This window comes from Prunus mume, linkage group LG5 (genome assembly GCF_029339155.1).
Source record: "Prunus mume cultivar Tortuosa linkage group LG5, ASM2933915v1, whole genome shotgun sequence".
Lineage (NCBI taxonomy): Eukaryota > Viridiplantae > Streptophyta > Magnoliopsida > Rosales > Rosaceae > Prunus > Prunus mume.
This window is the reverse complement of record NC_142702.1, coordinates 16,093,349-16,116,120: the sequence shown is the minus strand read 5'-3', so window position 1 is coordinate 16,116,120 and position 22,772 is coordinate 16,093,349. Positions and strand designations below refer to the sequence as shown.

At 35.6% G+C, this 22,772-nt stretch overlaps 2 protein-coding genes and 1 long non-coding RNA gene across 7 annotated transcripts; all 3 read left to right on the top strand.

Annotated features, from left to right (window-relative positions):
• The first annotated feature begins 1,062 nt into the window (after nt 1-1,062).
• Nucleotides 1,063-6,973, top strand: LOC103331408 (putative disease resistance protein RGA3). The gene is made up of 5 exons (XM_089051514.1): nt 1,063-2,273; nt 3,240-5,730; nt 5,942-6,082; nt 6,596-6,660; nt 6,784-6,973. The coding sequence occupies exons 1-3, from the start codon at nt 1,131-1,133 to the stop codon at nt 5,959-5,961; spliced, it is 3,654 nt and encodes a 1,217-aa protein (XP_088907640.1). The 5' UTR covers nt 1,063-1,130; the 3' UTR covers nt 5,962-6,082; nt 6,596-6,660; nt 6,784-6,973.
• Nucleotides 6,974-7,530: 557 nt separating this feature from the next.
• Nucleotides 7,531-8,451, top strand: LOC148917129 (uncharacterized). The gene is made up of 2 exons (XR_016126612.1): nt 7,531-8,082; nt 8,187-8,451. It is a non-coding gene; the product is annotated as an uncharacterized LOC148917129 (long non-coding RNA).
• A 2,256-nt stretch (nt 8,452-10,707) lies between these two features.
• LOC103331406 (putative disease resistance protein RGA3) lies at nt 10,708-21,019 on the top strand. Of its 5 annotated transcripts, none has more exons than XM_089051513.1 (10): nt 10,708-11,096; nt 11,194-11,324; nt 12,802-14,124; nt 15,506-17,996; nt 18,147-18,264; nt 18,393-18,483; nt 18,582-18,663; nt 19,528-19,643; nt 20,110-20,259; nt 20,360-21,019. In XM_089051513.1, the coding sequence occupies exons 3-5, from the start codon at nt 12,985-12,987 to the stop codon at nt 18,194-18,196; spliced, it is 3,681 nt and encodes a 1,226-aa protein (XP_088907639.1). In that variant the 5' UTR covers nt 10,708-11,096; nt 11,194-11,324; nt 12,802-12,984; the 3' UTR covers nt 18,197-18,264; nt 18,393-18,483; nt 18,582-18,663; nt 19,528-19,643; nt 20,110-20,259; nt 20,360-21,019. The 5 variants fall into 5 exon arrangements, with proteins under 5 accessions (XP_088907639.1, XP_088907637.1, XP_088907636.1 ...); XM_089051511.1 differs by having other exon boundaries at nt 19,519-19,643; XM_089051510.1 differs by having other exon boundaries at nt 12,807-14,124; nt 19,519-20,259.
• The last annotated feature ends 1,753 nt before the right edge of the window (nt 21,020-22,772 follow it).

Below are 22,772 nucleotides of genomic sequence, written 5' to 3'. Positions count from 1 at the left end.
AAAGCTCCCTTTCTTTTTCCAAAGATAATCTTTAAATAGTTGTCAAGATAATTTTAAGAAATAAATTTTCCTTAAAAAAAAGAAGCCCTATTCTTAACTTTATCCACACAATTATTACGTATACAATTATTCCACACAATTATTACGTAACCAACCCAAACTAATCATTTTGTTCTCTGTCTTGAACAACGCTGAAAGAAAATATGGCTGCAGAGTTTCTTACTTTTGGTGCTGAGGGAATTCTGACGAGGGTGGCTTCATTTGCAGAGCAAGAACAAAATGAATTATTATAGCATGAGTCTTGGCTCTAAATATAGTAGAATTATTATAGTAGCGAGAAGTGTTTTTACTATTGAATAAGCATTAAATTAGACCCAATTGAGGTAAAGGATAAAGATTTCAAGTTCGATTTTCATGTTAACAAATAATTCTATTGAAAAAAGTTCCGATTCTCTGTTTATAACTTATAATTTTGTATCATAATACTAACACAGTGTTTATAACTAAAACACATTCTTATAATTTTGTTTCGTTTCAACGTAATGTAACTTTATTTCATATGTTGACTTGAATTCATTATCAAAGACTTTGGATTAAAATTTTATTAAACAATCGAAATTCAAAATAATTGAACAGAGAGTTAAAATAATGTTTGTCCAACTTTGACTGCTTCAAAATGATTGTTAAGCACTTAGCATCTTTTAATAATTGTTTAAGGGCAAGTCCTCCTCATGGAACCTAATGGCATGCGATTTGTCGTTTCGGGATTAAAATATTAACAACTTTCATTGATTATCTCAACAACGACAATATCATCGACCAATCAAAAAGCGTCTAAGGACACAAGAAAAGTAATTAACAGTAGCCTAATATCTCGTCAAATCCGAGGTCCCCACCACGTTGTCATTATCAATTATTTTATTTGCAACCTACAAAGTAGGCCAGGCAATCCAGATAATCCAGACTCTCCTAAATTGTTTTAGCTTTTGATGCCTGCCATATGACGCAACTTCTGGTCTACAAATTCCTCACAAGCTTCTCAAACATACATTGCGTCCTCAATTTTGCTCAAGTTTTCTAACCCAAACTAAGCATTCTGTTCTCTGTCTTGAGCAACACTGACACAAAATATGGCTGCAGAGTTTCTTACTTTTGGTGCTGAGGGAATTCTGACGAGGGTGGCTTCACTTGCAGAGCAAGAACTCAGTCTTCTCTGGGGATTCAAAGGAGAGCTAAAAAGCCTGCGAGGCTCATTATCGAAGCTTCAAGCTATGCTGCGAGATGCTCAACATTCACAAGTTCGGGGTGAGAGGGTGGAGATGTGGGTGAAGGATCTTGAAGACATAGCTCATGAAGCTGATGATGTGTTGGATGAATATGAATATGAACTTCTCCGGCGGAAAGTGGAGATCCAAAACCAGATCAAGAAAAAGGTGCTCAACTTCTTTTCGCGCCATAATCCCATCAAATTTCGTCTCAAAATGGCACATAAAATTCAAAACATCAATGCATCTTTGGAAAAACTGAACAATGAGACAGTTGGTATTGGGCTGGTTGCTACTAGGTCCACGTTTGTCGATGCAGCCTCTCATGATATTGGAGGTCTTGATAGGGAAACTGTCTCAAGCTTTGATCAAGATGAAAAGTACATTGTTGGAAGGGAGGAGGTTGAGTCGGAGATAGTTACAACCTTGATCAACTCTGGTAAGAACCAAGAGAATCGTCTTTCTGTTATGGCCATTGAGGGGATGGGAGGCCTGGGGAAGACATTTTTGGCTAAATCCATATATAATAATCCTGAGATAGATAGACACTTCGACCAAAAAATATGGGTATGTGTATCTACTCCTTTTGAAGTCAAGACGATCTTAAGCGGGATCTTGGAATATCTTAAACCAGAAAAAGCTGGAATAAAGCGTAAAGCAGCAATATGTGAAAACCTGCAAGAAGATTTGAAAGGGAAGACATATCTTCTCGTGCTTGACGATGTTTGGAACGACGATCCTAACAAATGGGACGATTTGATGAATTGCTTGTTGAATGCTACAAGCACCAAAGCAAGCAAAATCATTGTCACTACCCGCAATGTGACTGTTTCATCAATTGTACAAACACTTCCTACATGTGTTCTGAGAAAACTATCGGAGGACGAATGCTGGCGCATATTGAAGTATAAAGCGTTTCCAGATGCGAGTGCTGTTTTGACTGAAGATCAAGAGAGAATTGGAAGGGAGATTGCCAAAAAGTGTGCAGGTGTACCATTGGTGGCAAAGGTATGTGTTGAAGTATTTTTTGCATGCGTTCTTCTTGTTCTTCATTTATAAACCTCTAACCCACAAGAAATTGATAGGATTCTTGGAGGGGTTGTTTCTATTTATAGTTCATTTATAAGCCTCCAACATAATGCCACTTTTTCTACAAAAAGAAAAAAACAGAATACCTTCTAGAAATATTGGTAGTTTTGATTTAAAAACTTCTATTGAAATATAAAAACCTTCTAGAAATGTCTATTGAAATATAAAAACTTCTAGAAATGTTATAATAATCAGTAATGCATAAGTTAGGCATGTAAGTTTTACAAAATAGCATATCTATTGGAGAATTTCAGTCAAATGGTGGTGGGGTGGGATTTTATGTCTGGGAGGTTGGTTGGTTATGGATTGAGGATGGGCTTGGATTGGATGGGGTTGTCGCTAAAGGGGTTGGTTGGGGTTGTGGCCGATTTTGTTTGGTTTTTTAATTTATCCAATAAGATTTTGGGGGAGAAATAAAGATATGTAAGTTTTATTTTTTTATTATTATTATTTTGGAATTTGTGATTTTGTTCAAACCTAAGTAAGGAGACAGTCCTGAGTCCTATTGTCAACTGTTAAATTGAGTCAACTTTCGTTAGATTTAGGGGGTGTGATCGTAATAAATGAAACATTTAGCTTTGCTGTAATTATGTTAAACTTCAGGGGTTCTAATTGAAATTTCATGATTTATGTATATATATTTTTTCTTTTGCATATGGAACAAATATATTGAAGTTTTATGACAGCTTAATATTATTATATTAATTGCGTACTAAACTGGCCTAATAAGAAGATTAGTGATTACATATGATGATAATATTTTAAGTGAAGGGTGTATATTGACTATTTTGGAGTGCCAATAACTTCTTCCGTTTTATATTGCTATTATTGTTAATTTACCTTATTATCACTTAATAAACAAATTCAAACTTTCATGTACACTAGGTTTTGGGAAATATGATGCGTTCCAAAGATTTTGATGGATGGCTGTCAATCCTAGAAAGTAGAATATGGGATTTACCAAAAGGAGAAGAAAGAATCTTGTCGGTTTTGAAGTTGAGTTTTGATGAATTGAAACCATCATCTTTGAAACAATGTTTCGCATATTGCTCAATGTTTGTCAAAGATTTCCAAATTCGAAAGGATGACTTGATCAACCTTTGGATGGCTCAAGGATTGCTTTACCCTTCTCCTCCCAACAGACGTAATCTAGAGATGGAGGATATAGGAAATGAATATTTTAATATTCTATTAAACAACAACTTCTTCCAAGATGTTATAAAGGATGATGATGGTAGTATTATAATGTGCAAGATGCATGACCTTGTGCATGATCTCGCAGAACATGTGTCAAAACGGAAGAGCAATAACTCCAATGAGACTCGACACATGACACATATTCCTACCTCAGTGTTGCAAGGAGTTCCAGAAAGAAGTGCTCATAAATTGCACTCACTTTTCTTGGATGTTGAAGGTCTTGGTGATATCTTATTGAACTTTAGAGGTTTGCGTGTCTTAAATTTATATAAAGCTGATATTGAGGAATTGCCCATTTCAATTGGAAAGTTGAAACACTTGAGGTATTTGGATGTTTCCTATACAAAGATCAAGGCACTACCCAAATCCATTGGAAAGCTTTATAATCTACAAACACTAAGAATGTATGGGACTGAGCTCAAAGAGTATCCAAAGGAACTGCAAAATTTGATAAACTTGAGACATGTTTATTTTTATCAGGATGATATGAAATTTCCAGCTGGAATGGGGCAATTGACTAATCTCCGAACATTAAATTTTTTTGTGGTGGGTAAGGAGACAGGTCGTGGAATAGAGGAGTTGGCTGGCTTAAAAATGTTAAAAGGCGAATTATCTATCTATAACCTAGAGCACGTGAGAGATGGAGAAGAAGCCAAGAAAGCAAAATTAGTGGAGAAGATAGACATACGCCAGTTACAGTTTGCATGGGATCATGACAGGTCAAGCATCATCAATGATGAAGAGGTACTAGAAGGCCTTCAACCACACCTTAGTAAATTGGAAGCTTTATGGTTTTTCAACTTCATGGGCGATAAATGTCCATCATGGATCATGAGTAGTTCGTTTCCTGCATTGAAAAGGTTAAATATTTATTATGCTAAGAACCTAACTGAATGGCCACAAGGTGAGATAGTGGTGTTTCCTTGCCTCGAGGAGCTGCTTTTGACGGATTGTGATAAATTGAGAAGTGCTCCCAGCCATTTTCCATCTCTCAAGAAGTTGGTCATAAATTCCATGGGCAGCTGCATGCCAATAGCAAACATAAGCAATAAGCTGACCACTCTTACTTCGCTCACAATAAGGAAGATAAGTGGACTTGTTTCTCTGCCAGAAGGAATGCTAAAAAACAACAAGAATCTTGCATACTTGGAGATAGAAGATTGTCAGGAGCTAACTCGTATTGCTCCTAATGTAGTTGGCTCTTGCGCATTTCTCGAGTCAGTGCGTATTTCCAAGTGTCCTATTCTTGCTTATTTGCCTGATGGGCTACTCACAACATCTCTTAAGAACCTTATTGTACAAGATTGCAATAGTCTACAGTTGATTCCAGTTACACATGGCCTCTCATCCCTCTACAAATTAAAGATTACACGCTGTCCGGAGTTGTCAAGTCTACCAAGTGGGTTAGATTATTGTACCTCTCTTCAAGAGTTGACAATATCGAATTGTGATATGCTAACATCCGCTTTGATTCATAGCCTCTCATCCCTCCGAAAGTTGTCTATATTTGGTTGCAACAGGAGTCCAGAGTATGTTCCAAGTTTACTCGACTTCACATGCCTTCGTGAATTGAGAATCGAAGATTCCCCTGGATTGACTAGTCTGCCAGTAAGGCTGGAATCCTCTTCTTCTCTTGAGGTGTTGAGAATAAGCAAGTTGCCGAATGTAGAATCTATTCCAAGTTTAGACAACCTCACAAGCCTCCATGAATTAATGATATTTTCTTGCGATGGATTGAAAAGTCTACCCAGTGGATTAGCAATAACATCATGCCTCATGGACTTGGAGACATTGGAAATCGGTTGCTTTTGGAAGGAGCTGGATTCATTCCCTGCTTTTCAAGTTACATCACAACTTAACACATTATCGTTATGGGGTTGGCCTAAGCTCAAGTCTCTGCCCGAACAAATTCAACACTTCACTTCTCTAGCACGTCTTGAAGTGCGATGCTTTGACGGAATGGAGGCTCTTCCAGAGTGGTTGAGAAACCTTACATCTCTTAAGCGCTTGGGTATATGTCATTGCAAGAATATGATGTATCTACCTACACTCGAAGCTATGCAATGTCTCACCAAATTAGAATGCATACGGATTTTGTATTGTCCCCTTCTAAAAGAGAGATGCAACAAGAAGAGCGGCTCAGAATGGCCTAAGATTTCTCATATTCCATATATAGAGGGTATGTTTTTCTTTTTCCTTTTATTAGTTTTGGCTTTTAAATCAACTATGCATTCTATTTTCTTCACCTTCTTTTCATTTAACTTAATTATTTGTTATGTGGTATGTCTCTTTTTTCTTCTTTTTTTCATAACATGCAGTTAATGTTCATGATCATAATTATTTCCCCTTTACAAAATAATGATTTCTAATATTTATGTTTAAATCTCTAGTTGACCACGTGCGGTTGTAGCTGCCGGATTCAATAGTATGAGAAAGTATCATCCTGAAATGCGAAATAGTTGAAAGTGGCGTGAATTGTTGTTGAGAAAATGATCCTCAACTCAAGTCAGTGAGTGACTCTGCTTCTAAAGGTATCATTCTTTTTTCTTTCTCTAAAAAGAATAAAACTCTTTTCTTCCATATATATACAGTCCTCTTTTATTGAGAGATGCCTTTTAGGATACCCTACAATTTTTTTTCAATGATCCAAATCATCAATTTTTTAGGTTTTCATTTATAGATCATCCTTACAAAAAATTAGACAAATCAGAAACCGTTTCGACATCCAATTGAGTCTTACAAAATCAATGAACACGGTACTTCAAGAAAGTACTAAAATTTCAATAATTCAATAGAATGGTCAAATGATATCGGATTCAAGTGATTTTTTGTAGAGATGATATTTGAATGTGTATCTACAAAATAGATTGTTTAGATTAGTGAAATACAATCCGGAATGGGCTCTATAAGGGGTGTTCCTCAAATAAGATTATTTGAGAGATCCCTCAATAAAAATTCTCTGTATATATATATATATATATATATATCACATTTTCTTTTCCTCTGGCGTTCAACTCAATTAGTTGCTTTTTTACTTGAGACAGGTGTTGGTGTGGAGAGTTGATTGAAGAAAAAAAGGTGTCCCTTCCCTACAGCCTACAGCCTACAGGTGTGGAATTAATATTATTATATCGTTCTAATTATAATTAGTATTTAGTACAAGCAACTCCCTAGCCTCTGTTGTTCTTTTTTCTCATGAGTTTACTCTCTGTCTATGATGTTGCTTCTGCAGGCAGGGTCTATTGTTATTTTGGCATAATTTGGAGGTATTTGTAACCTGAAGGAACATTTTTTTGTTTTTGTAATGGGAGCAAACAGAGTCCAGGTATTTGTTACCTGATGGTTTTCTGTTTTGGAGATAATGCTCAGATATTATATTAGGGTACAGTAATTCATGAGAACTACCTTTTTTTTTTTTTCTTTCAATTTATTAGTTAATTCTATATCCTCTCCCTCTCTAACAGCTTTATAGGATTGATTCTTTCTGGAAAAAGTAAGGTTGTTGGTTGCTCTTGTGTTGTGAAGGTATTCAAAAGCACTCCAATTTCTACAGGTATACATTCCACTATGTATTTTTGAAATCTTAAGGAAAAAGAGTACGCAAATTTATTTCCTCTTTAGGCCTGCAATTATAGAACAACTTTTACGTATGTGAAATTCAGGACCGATCAAAGAGAGAGATTACCGGTCCACTATGACCAACAACAATTTTTAAGGAACCTACAAAGCATAACATGTGTGGAATTTTATATTAGTAATGAAAACATTCATTATATATTGTATTTTAATTTGTCAAATTCTATGTCCAAGGAAAACTAAAAATTTATTTAAATTTTAACATGGGTGTCCAAAGATGGATTTTGGATACAAATGTGAGCTCCCTAACATTTAAAGCACCAAGCCCAACAACCCAATAACCAGCTTCCTATCCTATTGCTCCACTCTCTTTCCCTTTTTTTGGCTGCTGATTTTTGCACTCTGTTTTTGTCCATTTCCCTTTTGTTTTTTTAAGTGTAATCCAAGAACCAGCATCCAAGTGAACAAAAGAGAAGTGGAAAAATCAACTCTTTTTTTTATTTTTTATGTATTTCGTATTTATGTTACACATCAGATTGCTAAGAATTTCTTGTTTTAGAATGTGCAACTCAAGTAAACTGCTATGCAACAAAATCAGAAGCTTTTTTATTTTGTTTTAAGCTAGCCAAAATTTGTGACGTTTTAGATTAATCACACACCCCATTGATTTGGACATAATGTGGTATTAATAACAGGCCGGGGGTCGTCTTTTCTTATCAGTTTTTGGAAAAAAATGCTTTTCAATTATATACTCATCTGTTTCATTTTCTCTCATCTGAACAATTAGAACCTGTTAAGGGACTCCACAAGTTGCGCCAATGAATTGAAAATCAAGGCTTGTTACAAACTGCAGGGACAAATGCTCCAAGACCAAATGGTGGAGCTCTCGAATTTCTTTGAATTTATTGTTGTTGGAGATGAATGTGATCGAGCGAAACTAACAACCGCATTTGAGGTTCGGCTCTCAGAACTGTGTGCTTTGCAGTACTAACAACAGCATTCTCCAGTAAATTTTTGATATGCCTTGCACTCATCTGTGTTCTGTTTTTGGTTGTTAAGGATTCTGTTTCAGGGGTGAAAGCTGGAGTAGCAGCTGGAATGCCAGTAGTGGCCTTCCGTTATTGAAGAGACTTTGAGGACCCAAAATTGTGGGAAGCATTGGAAGAGATTGAGAGGAAGGCAGAGTAACAACAGTCGCAACTTGAAATGGCAATCACATATAAGCTTTTCTATTTTTGTTCCTGTACTGGACACCCCCAGTGGAATTTGTAATCCTATTCTTTGTTAGTTGAAAATTTTGAGATAATACACTTAATTAGTTGTACATGGAGGGCCATGACGAGAAAATTTTACCGATGTGAAATTCATTGTTTGGAATTGGCAGGAAGCAAGGTGGGATGAGATTATATTTAGGAAGATTCACTATTATACCTAATATAGGGGCCCAAATTATAAAAACGCACCCAAAGTCCATTTACAATATAACAAATAGGCCTTTAACTTTTTATAAATTATAAAACTATTATTAATTTATTAAAATAAGCCCAAGTCCCAAACCTCATAAAAATACCAAAATACTCAATAAGGTATTAAAATAATTCAATAATCAAACTTAAATTCAGTATAGTCGTATTTAGGTGACATACATACAGTGAAAATTTGTCAATCACAAATGGACGAAACAACTATATCATCCTTTCATTTTAAGCCCGTCCACAACCTTATCCAGAATCTAAGCACAGGGATATCTATCCACAATTATTCCATGCACAAATTTTGTTTTTTTTTTTTTTCAAAATAATTCCACACAATCATTGTGGGACCAGATAGCCCAACCGACATCACTTGGTGCTCTCCTAAATTATCATTAGCTTTTAATGGTAGGGGGAATAGAACCTTCTCTCTAACCTTCTTTTAGATTTTCTTTTTTGCTTGACATGTATTCTATTTACACTTAAAACAATGTCATTAATATATTATAGTTAAGTTTTGCTTTCCAAGTTTACCTTTATTAAATGTATTCAATTTATCCAAAAAAAGGTTTACAACTTTCTTACTATCTTTTTTTTTTTTTTTAATATCAATTATTTTTTTAAAGAAAATATCTGCTTTTTCCAAAAGAGAGGAAATGTCCCTTTTTTCAAACACAAAGGACTTTTTTTTTTTTGTTCCTATCTAAACCCTTTGTGTTTTTTTTTAATTAAAAAAAACCGGACATTTCCTCTTAAAAGCACATATTTTCTTTTTGAAAAAAATTGACGTTAGAAAAAAATTAATAAGATGGTAATAAAGCTGTGAAATTTTTTTGGATAAATTGAATACATTTAATAAGGGTAAACTTGGAAAGCAAAAGTTAAGTTTGTATAATATATTAATGATATTGTTTTAAGTGTAAGGAGAATGACACATGTCCAACAAAAAATAGAGAAGGTCCAAAGAAAAAGGTTAGAGAGAAGGTTGCTAGCATTTCTCTTCATTTTATAAATGTTGAAGCTTGGAAATGTTACTATCAATCACAAGTAAGAGCACTTCTAATAGTTTGCCTCTTGCCATGGTAAGGGGGTCTAGGGTAGCTATTATTCATGTGAATAGTGATTGTCCTTGTAAAAAACAATGTGTGTTTCTAATAGTTGTCCTTTGTCATGACAAATACTATTCATTTTTTTTGTTTTTTTCACAACTTCTTTTTACCTAAACAATTAATTTGGATAATATTTTGGAATAAATTTTTAGGTTCCTACGTGTCAATACTATTCATATTGGATAAAATTTTCGGTTTCAAATTTCAAATTGAGTATTGGTTGGTATTTATAGAAAAAACAAATTCAATAATTTTTTGGTATTTTTTTAAAAAAAAAATTTCTTTTTTTTTTTCATTTTTTATTGCACAAAAATTGGTTGTCGTTGGATTGGAGGAAAAATATGATCGGAGAGCCCAGAGTGCCACACGTGGAAGAGAGCTGCTGGCAGCACTTTAGTGGCGCGTTCATTTTTTTAACATTACGCGTGAAGTTAAAAAAAATTTAGACGCCAGGGCTAACGTCGACGTGACAAATTTTAATATTTAACATACTTAAATTGAGATGAATAATATTGTAAAATGCACAAATTTTAAGCCAATTCAGTTTCACAAAACAGAAACTCTGGATTTCATCTCTTCCCGTCCTTGGCCTGGTTACGTTTTGTAATTTGTTTTGGTTTGTATGCTAGATTCTATTCAATTCATTTTGTGGGATTAGTAGTAGGAACTGCAAGGGCTCAACTACTAAGTTCTTCTGCTGAATTGAAGCACAATTGGCATGCTGATGGAAAAGTTCTAGTATATTTGTGGTAGCAAGCAATGGTAGAAAAAGGGATATCTATCCACAACTATTCCATGCACAATTATTTTTTCCTTTTTTCAAAAGTAATCCACACACAATTATTACATACAATAATTCCCACAATCATTGTGGGACCAGATCCAACCGACAGCACTTGGTGCTCTCCTAAATTATTATAGCTTTTGACGCCAGCCATGACGCACCTTCTGGTCTACAAATCCCTCACAAGCTTCTCAAACATACATTTCGTCCTCAATTTTGCTCCCAGTTTTCTAACCAAACTGAGCATTCTGTTCTCTGTCCTGAGCAACACTGACACAAAATATAGCTGCAGAGTTTCTTACTTTTAGTGCTGAGGGAATTCTAACGAGGGTGGCTTCACTTGCAGAGCAAGAACAAAATGAATTATTAAAAAAAATTTAGACGGAAGCGACGCGTGGATTGGAGTGTGTTCTAACCAGATGGTGATCGTGTTTCGCGTGTTCTGTTTGAAATGGGAGCCTTCTCGACAGCTTTTTTGTCTAAAAAATATATACATGACTAAGACTTGGTTAAAGTAATAACTAAAGCATATGATGATGTGTTTTTGGCAGTGTAATTTCAACATGGCATGATCCACAGAGATACCTTAGCTGAGCAAATAATGGCATGTTGCTTTTCTTCTAGTCAAAAAGTGGTAGCATGCTTTTGCCTTTTAATTAATTCACACGCCAAACATAATAACAGTATCATAATGCATGTAGGTGCGTTTTCTCGGGAACAAATGCAGCAAGGCCTTCGAAGAATTTTCAGCAAGGCATGTCGTGCTTGCAGTGAATTCAAGTAGCCGATGGGCCCGAGGTGTTGTTGAGGGCCAACATATCCTTGCCCCCTGGTACTCTAATATAGTATAATTATTATAGTAGCAAGAAGTGTTTTTACTATTGAATAAGCATTAAATTAGACCCAATTGAGGTAAAGGATAAAGATTCCAAGTTCGATTTTCTTGTTAACAAATAATTCAGTTGAAAAAAATTCGAATTCTCTGTTTATATTATAATTTTGTATCGTATTACTAACATAATGTTATGATATGCCACTATGTTTATAACTAAAACACATTCTTATAATTTTGTTTCGTTTCAATGTAATGTAACATAACATTACTTTATTTCATATGTTGACGTGTATTCATTATCAAAGACTTTGGATTAAAATTTTATTAAACAATCGAAATTCAAAATAATTGAACATAGAGTTAAAATAATGTTTGGCCAACTTTGACTGCTTCAAAAAGATTATTAAGCACTTAGCATCTTTCAATAATTGTTTAAGGGCAAGTGCTCCTCATGGAACCTAATGACATACAAATTTGTCGTTTAGGGATTAAAAGATTAACAACTTTCATTGATTATCTCGACAACGACAATATTAATATCATCGGCCAATCAAAACGAGGGGTGGGCATCTTAAACTGAAATACCAAACCGCATTCTAACCGCACCGCATCGATTTCATACCGTTTCATTTGGATCGATAGATATTCTGCATCGCATCGCACTCAATCGAATACGGATGGTAGCGATCAAGATTTTGATACCGGTCAATACCGCACTGCATCGAATAGTACTCTATTGAAATATAAATTTTTTTCATTCTCTCGCCTCTGTATCTCGCTTTTTCTCAAACGCTTTTGTCATTTATGTTTGGATTGTGTTTGTATTTTTGTAAGTCATAAGGCATAAGTTTAACTCTTTTGGTTTGTAAGCCATAATGCATGAGTTTTAATCATTTGGATTTGATGAATATGTTGATGGATAAATATTGATTTGGTTTATTTGGATATTGAATATGTTGATCGATATTGAATATGTTGATTAGGATTTGGATATTGAATATGTTAATGGATATTGAATATTGAAAATGTTGATGGATATTGAATATGTTGAATCTTTGAATTTGTAACTTAGGCATCACTTATTTTGGTGTTGAATATTGAATTAGTTCATTTTAGTTGTATTATTTTGGTACGATATCAGATCGATATCGATAATTTCAAATCATAATACCGCACTGCATCATACCAATTCAAATTTCCTAGATTCAGCGATACTGACTAATACCGCATCGCATCGCCGACCCCTAATCAAAACGCGTCTAAGGACACAAGAAAAGTAATTAACAGTAGCCTAATGTCTCATCAAATCCGAGGTCCCCACACGAAAATTCTAAATTATTTAATTTGCAACCTAATCTCGTCGTATGAACTCTTTCTAATTTCACGTGACTTTTTGGTTTTGGACTGGAGTGGGATAAAGAATAACTTGGTGCCGATTCTCATTATTATTTTTTTTCAAACGTATTCCTGACAGTCCAGATAGTCTAACCGACAACACTTGGTGCTCTCCTAAATTATTATAGCTTTGAAGGCCAGCCTTCTTGTCTACAAATCCCTCACAACCTTCTCAACATTCATTGCGTCCTCAATTTTGCTCTAGTTTTCTAACCCAAACTAAGCGTTCTGTTCTCTGTCTCGAGCAACACTGAAGGAAAATATGGCAGCAGAGTTTCTTACTTTTGGTGCTGAGGGAATTCTGACGAGGGTGGCTTCACTTGCAGAGCAAGAACTCAGTCTTCTCTGGGGATTCAAAGGAGAGCTAACAAGTCTGCGAGGCTCGTTATCGAAGCTTCAAGCTATGCTGCGAGATGTTCAAAGTCCACAAGTTCGGGGTGAGAGGGTGGAGATGTGGGTGAAGGATCTTGAAGACATAGCTCATGAAGCTGATGATGTGTTGGATGAATATGAATATGAACTTCTTCGGCGGAAAGTGGAGATCCAAAACCAGATCAAGAAAAAGGTGCTCAACTTCTTTTCACGCCATAATCCCATCGCATTTCGTCTCGAAATGGCACATAAAATTCAGAACATCAATGCATCTTTGGCAAAACTGAACAATGAGGCAGCTAGTATTGGGCTGGTTGCTAGATCGACGTTCGTCAATGCAACCTCTCATGATATTGGAGGTCTTGATAGGGAAACGGTCTCAAGCTTTGATCAAGATGAAAAGTACATGGTTGGAAGGGAGGAGGTTGAGTCGGAGATAGTTACAACCTTGATCAACTCTGGTAAGAACCAAGAGAATTGTCTTTCTGTTATGGCCATTGAGGGGATGGGAGGCCTGGGGAAGACATTTTTGGCTAAATCCATATATAATAATCCTGAGATAGGTAGACACTTTGATAAAAAAATATGGGTATGTGTATCTACTCCTTTTGAAGTCAAGAAGATCTTAAGCGGGATCTTGGAATATCTTAAACCAGAAAAAGCTGGGATAAAAGGTAAAGCAGCAATATGTGAAAACCTGCAAGAATATTTGAAAGGGAAGACATATCTTCTCGTGCTTGACGATGTTTGGAACGACGATCCTAACAAATGGGACGATTTGATGAATTGCTTGTTGAATGCTACAAGCACTAAAGCAAGCAAAATCCTTGTCACTACCCGCAATGTGACTGTTTCATCAATTGTACAAACACTTCCTACATGTGTTCTGAGAAAACTATCGGAGGATGAATGCTGGCGCATATTGAAGTATAAAGCGTTTCCAGATGCGAGTGCTGTTTTGACTGAAGATCAAGAGAGAATTGGAAGGGAGATTGCCAAAAAGTGTGCAGGTGTACCATTGGTGGCAAAGGTATGTGTTGAAGTACTTTTTGCATGCGTTCTTCTTGTTCTTATTTGTTCTTCATTTATAAACCTCTAACCCACAAGAAATTGATAGTGTTCTTCCCTTACTAATTTTCTTAAGATGAAAAGATATTGGTGGAAGGGGTTCTTTCTATTTTACAGCAATATGTTAACATAATGCCACTTACTAGCAAGGATTGAAATATGTTTATATTAGTAGATATATTGGTAGTTTTGATTTAGAACTGACAAGCTTCCTTTAAAACTACGAGAAATGTCTGTTGAAATATAATACAACATTTAAATCAGGAAAAAAAAAAAAGCTTCGAGAAATGTTATAATAATGAGTAATGGGTAATGTCAATTCTACCCCTCAAGTTTTTTTGGCTCTCCCTCGCACAAGCAGAACCAAAACAAATTGTGCAGCCCCACCCCTCTCCGCCCAAACAACCACCCACTGCATGCATGCTTGGTGGGGAAGCAAATCATGCAAGAGCAAAGAAGAACTTGGTGGTGTGTCGGGGTGGTGGGGTGGGATTTTATGTCAGGGAGGTTGGTTGGGGATGGATTGAGGATGGGCTTGGATGGGTTTGTGCCTAAAGGTGGTTAGTTGGGGTTGTGGCTGATTTTGATGGGTTTTTTTTATTTTTTTATTTATCCAATTAGATTTTGGGGGAGAAATAAAGATATGTAAGTTTAAATTCTTTTTAAAATTTAAAATTTAAAGTTCTTATTTTTTATTTTTTATTTTTTATTTTTTAAATTTGGAATTTTATTCAAACCCAAGTAAGGAGACAGTCTTGAGTCCTATCCTGAGTCTTATTCTCAACTGTTAAGTTGAGTCAACTTTCTTTTGATTTAGGATGTACGATTGTAATAAATGAAACATTTGGCTCTGGGTATAATTATGCTAAACTTCAGGGGTTCTAAGTGAAATTTCATGATTTATGTATGTATATTTTTTCTTTTGCATATGGAACAAATATATTGAAGTTTTCTGACAGCTTAATATTAATTGCGTGCTTAACAGACCTAATAAGAGGATTAATGATTACATATGATGATAATATTTTTTTTGTTGGTAAATACCACGAGGCATCCCCACACCCAATGGGTGGGATTAATCCCTGCTCGGGATTCGGCTTTTCCCTGGCCACAAAGTACTTCTAACGGATTTCGAACTCGTGTCATTGAGACACTAGGTAGCTCGCCAACTAGAGATGGTAGTTTGCCAACCGAACAACACCTTGTGGTTATGATAATATTTTAAGTGAGGAGTGCATGATGACTTTTTTGGAGTGCTAATAACTTCTTCCGTTTTATATTGTTATTATTGTTAATTTAACTTATTATCATTTAATACAAATTCAAACTCTCATGTACACTAGGTTTTGGGAAATATGATGCGTTCCAAAGATACTGATGGATGGCGGTCAATTCTAGAAAATAGAATATGGGATTTACCGGAAGGAGAAGAAAGAATCTTGTCGGTTTTGAAGTTGAGTTTTGATGAATTGAAACCAACATCTTTGAAACAATGTTTTGCATATTGCTCAATGTTTGTCAAAGATTTCCAAATTGAAAAGGATGACTTGATCAACCTTTGGATGGCTCAAGGATTGCTTTACCCTTCTCCTCCCAACAGACGTAATCTAGAGATGGAGGATATAGGAAATGAATATTTTAATATTCTATTGCACAACTCTTTCTTTCAAGATGTTCAAAAGTATGATGATGGTAGATTTATAATTTGCAAGATGCACGACCTTGTGCATGATCTCGCAGAACATGTGTCAAAACGGAACAGCAATAACTCCAATGAGACTCGACATATGACACATATTCCTACCTCAGTGCTGCAAGGAGTTCTAGAAAGAAGTGCTCATAAATTGCGCTCACTTTTCTTGGATGTTGAAGGTCTTTGTGATATCTTACCGAACTTTAGAGGTTTGCGTGTCTTAAATTTATCTAATGTTGATATTGAGGAGTTGCCCATTTCAATTGGAAAGTTGAAACACTTGAGGTATTTGGATGTTTCCTATACAAAGATCAAGGTACTACCCAAATCCATTGGAAAGCTTTATAATCTACAAACACTAAGAATGTACGTGGCTAAGCTCGAAGAGTATCCAAAGGAACTGCAAAATTTGATAAACTTGAGACATGTTTATTTTTATCAGGATCGTATGAAATTTCCAGCTGGGATGGGGCGATTGACTAATCTCCGAACATTAAAGTTGTTTGTGGTGGGTAAGGGGATAGGTCGTGGAATAGAGGAGTTGGCTGGCTTAAACCTGTTAAAAGGTGGATTATCTATCTATAACCTAGAGCATGTGAGAGATGGAGAAGAAGCCAAGAAAGCAAAATTAGTGGAGAAGGCAAACATACGCAAGTTAAACTTTGCATGGGAGCACGACAGGTCAAGCATCATCAATGATGAAGAGGTACTAGAAGGCCTTCAACCACACCCTAGTAAACTGGAAGATTTAAGGTTTTCCAACTTCATGGGCGATAAATGTCCATCATGGATCAGGAATAGTTCGTTTCCTGCATTGAAAAGGTTATCTATTTCTAATGCCAGGAACCTAACTGAATGGTCGGAAAGTGGGATACTGGTGTTTCCTTGCCTCGAGAAGCTGCTTTTGTGGAATTGTGATAAATTGAGAAGTGCTCCCAGCAATTTCCCATATCTCAAGAAGTTGGAGATACGTTCCATGGGTAGCGGCATGCCAATAGCAAACATAAGCAATAAGCTCACCACTCTTACTTCCCTCACAATAAGTAAGATAAGCGGACTTGTTTCTCTGCCAGAAGGAATGCTAAAAAACAACAAGAATCTTGCATACTTGGAGATAGAAGATTGTCAGGAGCTAACTCGTATTGCTCCTGATGTAGTTGGCTCTTGCGCATTTCTTGAGTCAGTGCGTATTTCCAAGTGTCCTAGTCTTGCTTATTTGCCTGATGGGCTACTCACAGCATCTCTTAAGAAACTGACTGTACAAGATTGCAATAGTCTACAGTTGATTCAAGTTACACACGGCCTCTCATCCCTCTGCAAATTAAAGATTACACGCTGTCCGGAGTTGTCAAGTCTACCAAGTGGGTTAGATTATTGTACCTCCCTTCAGGAGTTGACAATATCGAATTGTGATATGCTAACATCTGCTTTGATTCATAGCCTCTCATCCCTCCGAAAGTTGTCTATATTTGGTTGCAACAGGAGTCCAGATTATGTTCCAAGTTTACTTGGCTTCACATGCCTTCGTGAATTGACAATCACAGATTCCCCTGGATTGACAAGTCTGCCAGTAGGGCTGGAATCCTGTTCTTCTCTTGAGGTGTTGATAATAAGCAAGTTGCCAAATGTAGAATCTATTCCAAGTTTAGACAACCTCACAAACCTCCATGAATTGAGGATATTTTCTTGCGATGGATTGAAAAGTCTACCCAGTGGATTAGCAATAACATCATGCCTCATGGACTTGAAGATATTGGCAATCGGTGGCTTTTGGAAGGAGCTAGATTCATTCCCTGCTTTTCAGGTTATATCACAACTTGAAACATTATCGTTATGGGGTTGGCCTAAGCTCAAGTCTCTGCCCGAACAAATTCAACACTTGACCTCTCTAACAGATCTCAGTGTGCAATGCTTTGACGAAATGGAGGCTCTTCCAGAGTGGTTGAGAAACCTTACATCTCTTAAGTACCTGGAGATATGTCGTTGCAAGAATATGATGTATCTACCTACACTAGAAGCTATGCAATGTCTCACCAAATTAAATTCCATAGATATTTATGATTGTCCCCTTCTAAAAGAGAGATGCAACAAGGAGAGCGGCTCAGAGTGGCCCAAGATTTCTCACATTCCACGAATATATGGTATGTTTTTCTTTTTCCTTTTATTGTTTTTGGCTCTTAAATCAACTATGCATTCTATTTTCTTCACCTACTGTACAGTTAATGTTCATTATCTTAATTCTTTCCCCGTTACGACATAATGATTTCTAATATTTATGTTTAAATCTCTAGTTGACAGCCTACAAACAGCGTTGAAGAACAGGTGGTTTGTGGAGTGTTGATTGAAGCTGCATATATGCTACACATCATCACCGTTGAAGAAAAGGTGTCCCTTCCCTACAGCCTACAGGTGTATGTCCAGCAACTCCCTAGCCTCTTTTTTTAATGCATTTATATTTATATTTATATTTATGTATGACCCTAGCCTCTGCTGTTCTTTTTTCTCATGAGTTTGCTCTTATGATGTTCCGTCTGCAGGGTCTATTGTTATTTTGGCATAATTTGGAGGTGGGTTTTTTATTTGTTACCTGAAGAAGCATTTTTTGTAATGGGAGCAAACAGAGTCCAGGTACTTTCCACCAGATGTAATTCAGGAGAACTATTTTTTTTGTTATTTTTTTCCTTTCAAATTATTAGTTAATTCTATATCCGCTCCCTCTCTAACAGCTTTATAGGATTTATTCTTTATGGAAAAAGTGAGTAAGGTTGTTGGTTGTGAAGGTATTCAAAAGCACTCCAATTTCTACAGGTAATATATTCCAGTCTGTATATTTAAATCTTAAGAAAAACGAGTGCACAAATTTGTTTCCTCTTTAAGCCTGCAATTATAAAACAATTTTTATGTATGTGAAATTCAGGCTTGATCAAAGAGACAAATCATCGGTTCACTATGATTAACAATAATTTTTAAGGACCTACAAAGCTTAGTAGGTGTGGAATTTTATAGAGTTTTTCTATTTAAACCCTACACCTTTCTTTTTTCATCTCAATACTTAAATTATTAAGTTCTTAAATTTTATTATTGTGTGAAAAAGACAAAAAAGGTCATCCAACTTATTACTTAATCCTAGTATATAGATACCTCACACACCCTACCACTCTTCATGTTTGATGATGGTAACTTACATATCAATTTAATTGTCAACATTTCTCTATCAAAATCTCCTAGTTCATTCTCAAATTTAAAAAAAAAATAATAATAATAATAAAACAATGTTGTTACACATTTGTCAATAGTTTTTATTTTTATTTTTATTTATCTCTTTAAGTAATGCGAAGTTGATGTGAACTTAGAGTGGTGAAGGGCAAGATAGCGGGGTGTGGAGTTGATAGGTGTTTTTCTTTTTCTTTTTTTATTTTTATTTATTTTAAAAAAAAATTCTGCTATGAATGGTTAGTTTGGAAAGATAGTAGAGTTTTCTTAGAAATTGCGAAAATTTGAATTAGAAGTTTGGGTGAACTTAGAATATAGGTTGAACAAAGAGAAGTGTAGGGTTTAAATAGAAAAACTCATTTATATTAATAATGAAAACATTCATTATATGTTGTATTTTAGTTTGTCAAATTCTGATATTGGACTGTTACTAACCTGTTGATTCTTTAGATATTCCAGTGACTGATGGGGGCGTAAATCCAACACAACTCAAATGATCACAAAATCAAGACAGAAGTCACAGGCTGCTCAAATTTTGTGTGCGGATCAGAATCGTTTGTAGTTGGAATATTTTGGTAATATCCTTCTATTGGTGTCCAGAAAACTATAAATTTATTCAAATTTTAGCATGGGTGTCCAAAGATGGATTTTGGGTGCAAACCCAACAGCCCAAGAACCAGCAACCAAGTCCAACTTAGCCTATTGCTCCACTCTACCCCAACACCCCTCTTTCTCTTTCCTTTTTTTATTTTATTTTTATTTATTTCATGTATATGTAACATATGATCTTTCTTTGGTCAAATGTAACATATGATCATACTGTTAAGAATGTAACATATGATCTTTTTTTGAGAATGTTCAACTCAAGTGTACTGCTATGCAACAAAATCAAAAGCCCTTTTTATTTATTTTATAAATGTTGAAGCTTGGAAATGTTACTATCAATCACAGATCATTGTATTTGCTTCTGTTTTCCACTCATTTAATTACCTAATTACCTGTTTTAAGCTTGGAAATGCTAATACTAGTGGTGTAGTGCAGGACAAGGTACAGAGCAACATTGGTGCACAAGCTGGCGGCAGCAGTTCAAGGTGCTGCTTCAGAGGGGGCTGAGGGGGCGAAGGAACGAAGCATTCAACAGGCTAAGAATTCCTCCGGTGGCGCACTCCCACGTTTCACATTGAAGACCGTGTAAGAAAAGAAAAGAATTAATTAATATGTATTATTTATTTAATTTAGTTTTAACAATAATAAAATGAATTAATAAAATTGATATTTGGTAAATTTGCAGATTGCTTTGCTCTTCTTCTTCTCCGTGTTCTGGGGGTTCTACCCACTTTACAATGCAGTTTTCACATTTCCCCAGGAAAGAAGAATGCTGATAAAAGAACGGTCATCAGGATCAGGAATGTACCGGCTTTCGTCCTACTTCCTACTTCCTAGCAAGAACAGTTGGAGACCTGCCACTGGAGCTGGCACTCCCAACAGCATTTGTAGTAAGAATTTATTGGATGGGAGGGCTTAAACCTGATCCCTTCACTTTCATCCTCTTCCTGCTGGTGGTTCTTTACAACGTCCTTGTGTCCCAGAGTCTTGGCTTAGCCACTGGAGCCATTCTCTGATGGACATAAAGCAAGCCACTAATTTGGCATCTATTACAACACTTGTTTTCCTCATCGCCGGCGGATACTACATTCAACAGCTTCCTGCCTTCATTGTCTGGTTAAAGTACTTGAGCTACGTACAGCTACTACTGTTACAAGCTTCTGCTGTTACAAGTTTGTGACATTTTAGATTAGATTAATCACAATTTGTTAAGGGACTTTGCATGGGTCTATTAGGAATTTGAGTTATTTCCTCGTTGCGAATTGATGTTGCGGTGAAGAACTTCAACTTCGACTTCCTTCAAATTCTAGTACTTGGTACTTTTCATTTTTGTTACACCCTTAAATTAAGTTTTTCTTTTCTTTTCTAAGCACTCACCAAACAATGTAATTTTCCCTTTTTTTTCAAAAAGAAAATGATCTATTTTAAGATGTATATCTATATGAGAGTTTTCTGAAATTGCATGAACTTGGTTGATTCGGAAACTTTGCTTAAATCTTCATTTGGAACAAAGATATAATAACAACATTACATAAATCATTACCAACTCAAAGGACGTGGAATGGCCGCCTAGTGGTTCGAAACTCCCCTCCTTTTCTTAGAATAGAATTTTGTTGTAACTATTATAAAAAATAAAAAAAAATTAGCGACGCTTATTTTCCTAACCTAAATGACATGCTTGCATTGGAGCTAAGCAGTGTTCCTTTTTCGTTTGCTATGATGATGTGGTACGGTTCTTTTCTCTAGTTTCATACAAAAACTCAATATCGTGGACCAACTCTATGAACAGTAGATATTCACCTTTGAAGTTGCCCAATAGGCACCTTATTTAACAATCAATTCTTAATCATCACAAGCGTCTGGTCCTCTTTAATTGATTATCAAATACGTATGCACAAATTCATATATTTATCTCTCCATCACCAACTCCCTGCCCCCAACAAACAATCCTATCTATATAAAAATATAAAAGAAGAAAATTAATTCCTTTAAATGTGCAACACGTGTTGCATTGTACGGTTAACTTTTAATTTGCAATATTAAAAAATAATCTTACATGTGAACTACACCATGACTAAAATGGCGAGGAAAATATCAAAGTGTATGGCATTTAGCTTCAGCGGCAGAGTACTTATTCTCTCACATCTTCCGCAAGAGTTTTATTTTTTTTGTTTTCATCCCCTTTGAATTAGTAGTTAAGTTAGTAGTTGGTGAATACGTGCATCTGTTTGAATTTTGAACCACACAGTAGTTTTCTTAATAAACTCCAATCTTTTATAATAATAAAAACTCCAATTTTCTATTAGACTGATCTCTCTCTCTCACTCAGCATAAAACAAAGAAAGACACCAACATAAAAATACGCATGCATCATACGTGGAATGATAATATTCCACATGCACATGTTACCTACCATCTCAGAAAATTCCAAAAGCCACATAAAATAAAGAAAATAATGTCGAAATCCCTCGGATTAATAATTACGTGGATTAATGTCTTCTAGTGCGTAATTTGTCCTTTGCCAATATTGTAGAGTCCATTTTCATATTGTTTGTGTCGACGGATTCTGAGCTTTTGTATTTAGTTATAGCGTCTGCCTACCAAAGAAATTTTTTAAGCCACTAATTAAGACCATTCACAATGATGCTCTCTATTTCTTAGCTAAAATTTAGTTAAGAATATAAGAAAGCTATTTTAGGAGCTCTCTAAAAAATTTCAACTCCAACCATACTCCCTAATTTGGAGAGTCGTAAATGCTATAACTCTTTTTAATTGGTTCATCTCTATTAAAAATAAAATAAAAAATAGTTAACATTAAATAAAGGTTTGAAATATTCATTAAATAAAGCAACATTAAATTATAGGGAGTCACTAGGAGTCCTTTCTCTCTCTCAGATTTAGGAGCTCCTAGAGGACTCTCTATTTTAGGAGGTAAATAGGGAGCGTGGTTGGAGTTGCATTTTTACGATTCCTCCCTAAAATTTGTCTAAGGAGGTGGTTTAGGGAGCCCATTGTGAATGCTCTAATTGGCTAAAAATATAAAAACCCACATAAAGTTTGGCAAATAGAGCTCTCTTGGGGTGACATACTAGCTTTTT